Source organism: Podarcis tiliguerta (assembly GCF_965153285.1).
Source record: "Podarcis tiliguerta genome assembly, chromosome: 1".
In the NCBI taxonomy this organism is placed as follows: Eukaryota; Metazoa; Chordata; class Lepidosauria; order Squamata; family Lacertidae; genus Podarcis; species Podarcis tiliguerta.
Genome location: NC_139534.1, coordinates 87,437,942 through 87,447,221, shown reverse-complemented (window position 1 = coordinate 87,447,221; position 9,280 = coordinate 87,437,942). Strand labels below are relative to the sequence as shown.

Below are 9,280 nucleotides of genomic sequence, written 5' to 3'. Positions count from 1 at the left end.
AGATCATTGTTTTGTTCTTTTTCTTAAGTGTAACTGGTGTATTTAGTGTAAAACTTGACCATTGTTCGTGTTTTACTTTTTGTTTTCAGCACAGCATATTCCCATCTTTAACTGACTGACAAAATAGTGCCTCTGTTGTGCAGATTGACTGCTTTTCACATCTGTTTTCTCCTAGATATGTCTCTAATATTGAGCCATTACTTCCAAAAAGCAAAATTGTCATTTTCCTTTTCTTCATCCGCTATTTTCTTCAACCAATATTCAAATGCAGTAATTGTTTGATCCAACTGGGAAGTGTAGTCAGTTATAGGGTATAGAATATGACTACAGATGACTAGCAAGAATAGTTTAGAAAAATAATGATCCAAAATGGTGCATGTGAGACTTAATAGTATGTTATACGCTATACAAGTGCAAATATGCTGAACAATACTTAACTGGCATATTTTTGTGGATGGGAGAGAGATTTACAGGCCCCAGGGTAGAAGTGACCTCTCCAGAATAGAAGACTGTGCTGTTACATTGGCTAATATCTTCCACACACCATATGCAATTAATGTAAATGAAAATTGGGCTTGTAATCAGTAAGATTTGGTGTGGTGATGTAAAACCAGAACTAATTAGGAACTGGGTTTTCATAAATTTAAATGTTAAGAGAATGTACTGACATCACCAATGAATGGCTAATAAACTATAATAAACAATAAAAAATATCATGTGTAACAAGACTAACATTTTCAGTTAGCAATAGTCATCATCATCATCATCATCTGAGGCAGATTTGACTAAATCCTTGATAATAAATCTCTTAATATTCTGATCAAGCACATGGCAATTCTTAGGAGTTTAAGAAACCCCCATCAACCACCTTCTGTTTTCGAAGCTTTCTCTGACAGCTAAGTTGAAGAGTTCATTACGTTTGTGATTTTCACAATAGCACTGGACAGCTTTCGGATGATAATTTTTAGCTCTAGCCATTTCCCATAAGCTTTGAACTAGTGACAAATGAAAGACTCGACACCTATTAGCAAAACCCTTAGTCATCCAGTTCTCTAAAGGTGATGTATTATCTCTTTTATGTGACATGAAGGCTGACAGAATTTAATATCCTTCTACAACAGAGAATGAAAAATGAAATTGTTGTAATAAGAGACTAAGAAATAGGTTTAGAAAAAAAGCTGTTAGGTTAGCTCATAATTCTGCTCACTCAGAGGATAGTGTGGGAAGTGTTCCATAGATGAGTCCTGTGTTTAGGTAGTAAGGATTTCGGTATCAGCTGACCCACATGCAGAGAGGGCACAGCTAGATTTGCAGAGCTTCATGAAGAGAATTAAGAACTGCTGAAAAGCATTTTGAAGTATTCTCATGACATATATTACAAAGAAGAGGACAAGAAGGAGAAAAATCAAAGAAAAATTGAGATTATAGGAAAATGTCTATTACTTCATCCATTTAAACATATTTTAACTTTTATAGTAGTTACACTAGATTGAAACTGGCATATGCATTCTTTTGACCAGGTCATGTAGAAGAGCAGCAAATATCACTTAACTTCTACCATTTTACCTAAAATGTATCTGAGTAAAAGGAGCCAATATTATGATACTATATATGCCAGATAAAATTTGTGCTACCTATAGTTAAGAACCCAAACCATGGTTTAAAGGAAGAGTGTCCCCTTTCATTTCTTGTCTGCTCAGTACTCCAGTAGATGCAGAAAAGCAAAGATCAGTTGTATCCAATGTGCCATGAACGGAATTCTGCTCATGAAATGGGAATTCTCCTTTTTACCTCTAACTCAACTTCTCAATCTGCTCTGGAGTGTTCCCCAACACTCCGGTGCTGCTTTTGAGGGCATGTGTGGGGCAGCAGGGGAGAGGAGAGGAAGTGCATTGTGCAAGTGGAAGTCACTTGCCTCCCAGAACACGAATGTTGGATACTGCACATAGCACAAACTATAGTTTGCAAAACTGTTTCCAACTATGGTTCCTGATTCTGGTTTGCTAGCAAGTAGCAAACAATGGTTGGTCAATTTAGATGGCATGTTAAACAATAGAACATACTTACTTAAGGAAACCCACCCTAAGGTAATGCATCCCCTATTCCCAAGAAATTGCAAAGGAAGCCATTAAAATTCAACACACAGACTATAATTCAGAAGCAGTCTGCCATTACTAGTCTAAATAAACCTAAGAATATAACAATTCTTTCTGAATAACATGCACCATATGAGCATAAACACATGAATACATTTGAAAGAACACTAAGTCAGCTTCAAAGTTGTAATCATTTTCTCCAAGGCAGCCAGTAAATCATCTAGAAAAGAAAAGAAAACCTAGGACCAGTGAGATCCATCAGCTGGAATCGGGTGCAAAGATATACACTTAATTAAATAGTTTTGAGCCCAGTAATTAGTTTTGAATACCAGAATGAACTGATGTGCTACACACAAATTCATTTGTTAGACCCAGTGCTTTTTTCTGGGGGTATGCAGGGGTATGCATACCCCTAAACATTTTGTGAATCTAATTTTGGACTCATTGAGGGGCAGTATTTCAATATGAGTAGGAAAATGAGAGTACCCCTAAACATTTCTTTAGAAAAAAAGCACTGGTTAGACTCAAGCTTTTTGGATTTAAGCAGAATATTTTGGCACGTGAGTTCAGTATTTCACGTAATCCCTGTTTCTCAACTGTTTCTTCAATTTGGCTCCAAGTACTCGTTCCACTTTGCCTGTTAAAACAGCCTTATTTGCATTGATCTTGTCTTGGCCTTTGAACTATGAATTCAACTCATCTTGGTTCCTCTGCTTGGCTACACTTTCTGATACGACCTTCCTGGTTATTCTTGTTATTCACCAATGTTCCTGATTAGGCGGAGAACTGCCCCTTTCCCAAGGCAAGACAGCTTTTATTTTATTTATTTGTTAAATTTCTATACTGCCCTTCATCCAGGGATCATAGGGCAGTTTACAGTATAAAGTCACCTTTTCTACCAAAGATAAAACTGCAGGGTTTCAACCTAGTTTTCATCATGTGAACCCTTTCATTCCACCTGGTCATCTGGGAATTGTGTTGGGCTGCTGTTGGGCTTCCAAGCAGATAGTGCTACATATGTAGCTGGCACAATCTTGGCAATGATGGCCGTTCTAGGGTCATTGCACTGTTAACTTGAAGCACGAAGCTGAAAACAAAAGGTTGATGCCAGACTTGTATTCTAAAAATATTTAAGAATTAGCAATAGGTGCAATATATACATGGTTCACCACTGAAAAGGGCTAAATGTGTGGAGAGGAAAAGTCCAGTTTGCCTGGTCACCATATTTGCACTGTCTTTGTCTTCTCAATATTTTCTTCTTATTGCTGACACAAAAAATGATCACACAGCGGGAAAGCATATTTTTCATTGGATCTTCTGGTTTTTTTGGCATTGTTTTGCGCAGTCATGCTTTCATGAAAGAGTTTTGCTCAACGGTACAATGCATAGTGATATTTTTGTAAGTTAATATTATAGGGAGAAGCATAGCCCCACTAATAGCACAAGGGAGGAAGTAGTGCCAATGAAGATTGGGAGCAGTTCCTTCTGGAAAATAATGAACAACTATTTGTAAACGCGCGCTTCATTTCTAATTCAGCAGTTAAGATACAAAAGCAGTACAAATCCTGTGAAAGAAACACCACGTACATCTTGAGCTGTCTGAAACTGTAACATAGCCAAACTCTCAGTACACTATTGGGCAGCTCACACTTTTGCCACAGCTTTTCTCTGCACTAAGCTTCAAGTATTTTATAGTCATAATAAATATAGTTAATGCAGAAAAGAGGATGGGTAGATTATCTAAATTATAACCATAAACAAATAAAAGAATGAATTAGGTGCCCTATGCACCAGACAACATCACACACACCTGACAATGCTATATTCACATAGTTGGTTTATGTGGTAGTTGTACTGTGTACAGGGTACTTTTTATGTGAGTCTTTTTGTTTTTGTTTTTTAAAATAAATATTGTTAAGAAGGCATAACAGCAGCAAATCTATTTGCATGAAGAACTCAGATGAAAATCTGTTTCATTATTCCACATCTTAAAGGCAATTCTTAAAACTGTCTGCCTGAATTACTTGCATTTTTTACTTAGTAACCTGGAAATACATCTAGTTTAGCCTAGTGACTTTTGGTATACACGATTGTACTTTAGTTGCAGCAAACTGTTCCCAAAATAAACAATTGTAAAAGTGAAGAGGAAGTTGACAGAAAGAGTAGTTGTGGCAATCAATGTTGCCATTTCTACACTTGAATCTCAGCTCATTATTTGAGGACTTAATTATCTACATGTGTTAGCATTGTGTCTTAGAGCAATGATGTCAATTTCTTAGGACCAAATGTTTTAATTAAATTAAATCTCAACGTTAGAGACACATACTCTATATAGGTGGCATTGACAATTGCCTACTTGGATTTTATGACCTGGATCCAAACAATCCCGTGCATAAGCACTAAGTGCAGGATAGTAATGGCCAAATTCCCTTTCCAGCTATGTCCTCTTCTGCTAAGTTTAGCCTGACCCCATAGTATCCCACAACACCCAGGAGTGTCTTTTTTTCAGGGATGTAAAGGACTGGATGGGGAGCACCCAAGTAAGCACTGGTATGTGTGTGGTAATCTGCATGCGGTCCTTTGGATCCCTGTCTGTTTGTATACATCAGTGCAACATATTCACTGAAATTCTGTCCAGGGACCCCAGTCTAAGATTGCACAAACAAGAAGATAGCACTTCATATTTTTTTAGAGAGGTCTCTGCAAAATCTCCCCACTGGCATCCTCTTTGCTCAAATGTGTTCTTTAACCATAAAATCCCCACCTCCCAAAAAGAAAGGAGAGTTCTTTTCTCTTATTAAACAACAAGGCTAACACAGTCACCTTTTAAATAATGATCCAGGATTCTTTTTTATTCATTTAAGTTTCAGTATCATTACAGAAAATGTTATGGTACAGAGTTGTTTAACATTAGTTTTATTTCTTTTCTCATTTAATTTCCACACGAATGCTGGTAACACTAATATCTGTACAAGATCAGTCTTTGATTTTTTAAGATTTTAATTCTGTACATTTTTAAATGTATTGGTTAAAAAGGCTGTCAGCACTTAAGGAAGCAATTTTTGTTGTTTGTTTAAACAAAAGGTATCCAGTTACTGCCCAATAGTACTGAGCTGGGTGGCTGCTGGGATGACAGATATCCCTGAACGCGCAGCAAGGGGTGAAAACCTCGGGGCTTGGTCGGGTTCCCAATGCAGCCACTCTGCTTTTGGCACTGTGCACATCAACACGAGATACAAGATAAAGAACAAGCAGAAGCTTTCTGTGAAGCGGTTATGAAGCATACTAATAAGGGAAATCCAAGTGTTGTCTACGCTAGTATAAATAAGCAGACAGCCTTGTTTTAAGAGCATAAGTAGTTGTATCTTAAAGATGAGAAAAAACACAAGTTCTGCAGGCACCTACCGCTGTCTACTAAAAGCTACCGCTATCAGAACTAGCATTGAACACACAAAGCAATTGCAAGAAAGGAAAAAGTTGCTTTGATATAATCAGAATAGATTTCTTTAAGATTTGTTTTTAAAGTTTTTTTTTAAAAGGTATTTATTTAAATTCATTTGAAATATAGTTCAAGGTGTTGACTATACTGATCAACTTTTATCCAAATCAGAAAAACTAGCTGTGCCGTTGCATATTACAGGATACAGTCAATGATATGTGGACATGCATCAAAACTTCTCTCTTGCTGGTGACATCATAGTCTTCCAATGACCATGACATCAACCACCTCGCCCTTATGAAGTTCCACATACTGCTCTGTCTTTGGAGGTAGCATCAACAGTCCATTGGCACTGCGCATACTCATCAGACGACTGCTCATCTGGTTCCCTACAGAGAAGCAAATAAGTCTTGTTAGCAGGATAAATGCCACAGAACAGTGCAGCATATGAAGCCAGTTCCCAAAAATTAATTTTAAAGTGACAATTGTCACAAATGGTAAAGATCTGTTGTTTGAAGTAAAATGTGGGCAATATCCAGGAAATAGATCTCTCCTTCCCCCTTAGAATTCTCATGCAGAAATGCCTTTTTACAACATTTATTTTAGGCTTGCACATTTTAATTATCACATGCACCACTTTCTTAGTTTATCTTCCAAATAACCCCATACGGAATTATAATCTGCACTAGGATGTGTCAAAACTGAACTACTATAGCCCTACGCCCAAATTTATTTCATATAACATTAGCCTTAACATTTAACATATACCACTCAGAGATGATAGTGTTATTTTTTGTTCTTTCATATCTAGCAGTTTTAGGCACATTATAAGTATGCTAGTATTCCAGAATCTGAACACTGGTGTGGACAAAGCAGTTGACATATGAGGTTCCTGTGCAATTTTTAGCAATGGTTTAAAATCTTCTAGAACTAAATAAGCCTCAAAGAATACACTCCAGAATCTAGATATATTTTTTCCATTTCCAATATCAAACTTAGATACTGAGTTTTATTAGAAAGGAAGCTTGAGTTTGAAGTGGGCAACTTGTCTAACATATGTCAGCTTTTTCTCCTGAGCTGTGCAAGGTTTTAAAAGCTTTTAGCGTCTCTCATTATCCCAGACATTGGGTAGAGGTAAAATGGAGGCTCTCTTATTGGAAGTGACATCACAGGTAATGTCCAGTAGTTATGTAATACCTCACACACTCCTAAGAAGAAAAAGTCTTGAGGTGCTGACAGTGAAGGGAATTAAAATATTGCTAGAAATGATACGTTGCAGTCTGAACACTAGTAAAACTTGTTTTCCCAGCAAAAGAAAGAAAGGCTGAAGGGAAAATATCTGTACTCCCCTACAATGTACAATGAGTACAAATGGATCACTCCCAGCCAAACTTAACTCAAGACTAGGGCTTTTTTCCAGCCATAACTCCCCAGAACTCAGATCTACCACCTCTCAGGTGAGGTCCGGCACCTCTTTTTCTAGAAAAATAGCATTGTTCAAGACCTAAGTGAGCACAGTATGCCAGTGAAAATGGGTGAAGCTTCTTGGTTCTCAAGATAGACATAGTGGCCATGAGACCAATGCAGTCTTCGTCAACCAGATGTTTTGGATTACTATTCCCATCAGTCCCAGCCAACATCTTGACGGCACTAGGTTGGGGAAGGCAAGTCTAATGTCTACTGTTGCTGTCTTGAGCACATTCTTGAGGAAAGGTAGTGTGTGCATGTATGTGTGCATTTGTATCTATATACAGTGGTACCTCGGGTTACAGATGCTTCAGGTTACAGACTCCGCTAACCCAGAAATAGTACCTTGGGTTAAGAACTTTGCTTCAGGATGAGAACAGAAATCGCACAGCAGCAGCAGCAGCGGCACAGCAGCGGGAAGCCCCATTAGCTAAAGTTGTACTTCAGGTTAAGAACGAATCTCCAGAACGAATTAAGTTCTTAACCTGAGGTACCACTGTATATGCATCTCTATAAGTACACACACACACAGTGGTACCTCTACTTACGTTCACCTCTGGTTACATAACCTTCGGGATACATACGTGGCAAACCTGGATTTTGCTATGCGTGCATGCGCAGAAGCGCTCTACTGCCACACATGCATGTGCAGAAGCGGTCCCTCCAGTTGCGGAAACCTCGGGATCTGACCGGAGCTCAGGAACGGATCCTGTCCGCAACTGGAGGTACCACTGTATATATATTTATCTATATCTGTCAGTCTATGTATTTATATCTGTATCTGTATATTTTAGGGGTAGTAATATGGGCTCCTATCCTGATTTGCATAGTTTGTGGCCTTATTATCTAATAGAATATTAATTTCTTCATATAGCCCAAACTCCTCCTTCTAGAATAGTAGTCATGCTGGCGGTAATAAAGGTAAATGGACCCCTGACCGTTAGGTCCAATTGTTACCGACTCTGGGGTTGCGGCGGTCATCTCGCTTTATTGGCCGAGGGAGCCGACGTACAGCTTCCGGGTCATGTGACCAGCATGACTAAGCCGCTTCTGGCGAACCAGAGCAGCGCACGGAAACGCCGTTTACCTTCCCGCTGGAGCGGTACCTATTTATCTACTTGCACTTTGACGTGCTTTCGAACTGCTTGGTTTGCAGGAGCAGGGACCGAGCAATGGGAGCTCACCCCATCGCAGGGATTCAAACCGCTGACTTTCTGATCGGCAAGTCCTAGGCTCTGTGGTTTAACCCACAGTGCCACCTGCGTCCCTGCTGGCGGTAGTATCCATGTTCAAAGAGCAGGAAGCAGTAGTATTTGAAGATTTTGCTTCTATAGTGTTAAACAACAAAACATTGGGAGGGATTCAATGTTCTCTTCTGATTGTTCTGTTAGCGTAAGCATTTTGGCTTGCCTGACAGAACAATCCCCTCTCTCCTACCCTGCATGCTGTTCTGTGGGTTCTGCTATCCCTCCATATCAAACCTTGGGGAGTGCAGGAGGAGGAGAGGGTGGAAGCGATGCTGCACAAGTGAAAGTGCTTTCACAGGGCTTCTGCTATTGAGATTCATTAGTTGAATCCTGCCCATTATTTGTGAAAACTAAAGTACAGTGAAACCTCAGTTTTTGAATGTAATCTGTTCCGGGAGACCGTTTGACTTCCAAAACGTTCGAAAACCAAGAATCAATGGGCTGGGTGCAGAGTCAATGAAAAAAAGTTAAAAATGCACCTCGGAAGCTGTGCAACTTCCAATATGCGTTCTATGGCCTTTGAAACTGGGGGGGGGGGGGCGCTGTTTTGTTTTTGTTTGTTACTGTATTTTTGAGATTTTATATTGTAAACAATCTTGTAATCCTGGGATGAAGGGCAATAAAGAAATCATCATCATCATTTTAGCTTGTGGGAAGGTAGGTTGGGACTACCTTTCACATGGTACATGGCCATCACAAGTAGAGAAAGCACAAGTCATTCACGGTTCCTTTCATTTCTCCATATTCTGCAACCCGTAAACCCAGTCAAGGAGCACAAGAAATAGAAAATGATAGTAAACAGCTAACCTGTACTTTGTGCCCAAGGCAGTGGTTCTTGGTGATGCCAAGTCAGTATGCACCGATGATATTCTGGACGAGGGTCCAATTTCACATCACATGATAACTGTGGAAAAGCATGCACAGAAAGAAAATACTATGTCATGTACAAAGTTTGGAGGGTGGTTAATACAATGTTGGCTGTTTATTGAACAGTCATTTTGATTTGTTTGTTGGGAAGTTATATGACATAA

The 9,280-nt window shown here is 39.0% G+C and overlaps 1 protein-coding gene across 35 annotated transcripts in view; it reads right to left on the bottom strand.

Annotated features, from left to right (window-relative positions):
* Window positions 1–4,920: 4,920 nt before the first annotated feature.
* GPHN (gephyrin) overlaps window positions 4,921–9,280 on the bottom strand; it is a 231,080-nt gene continuing 226,720 nt past the window's right edge. For all 35 annotated transcript variants that reach the window (XM_083456691.1, XM_083456678.1, XM_083456686.1 and 32 more), the window contains 2 exons: window positions 9,057–9,153; window positions 4,921–5,924 (listed from right to left, as the gene is read on the bottom strand). In XM_083456691.1, the coding sequence (XP_083312817.1) occupies window positions 5,791–5,924; window positions 9,057–9,153 (231 nt within the window). In that variant the 3' untranslated portion in view covers window positions 4,921–5,790. The remainder of the gene's footprint in view (window positions 5,925–9,056; window positions 9,154–9,280) is intronic.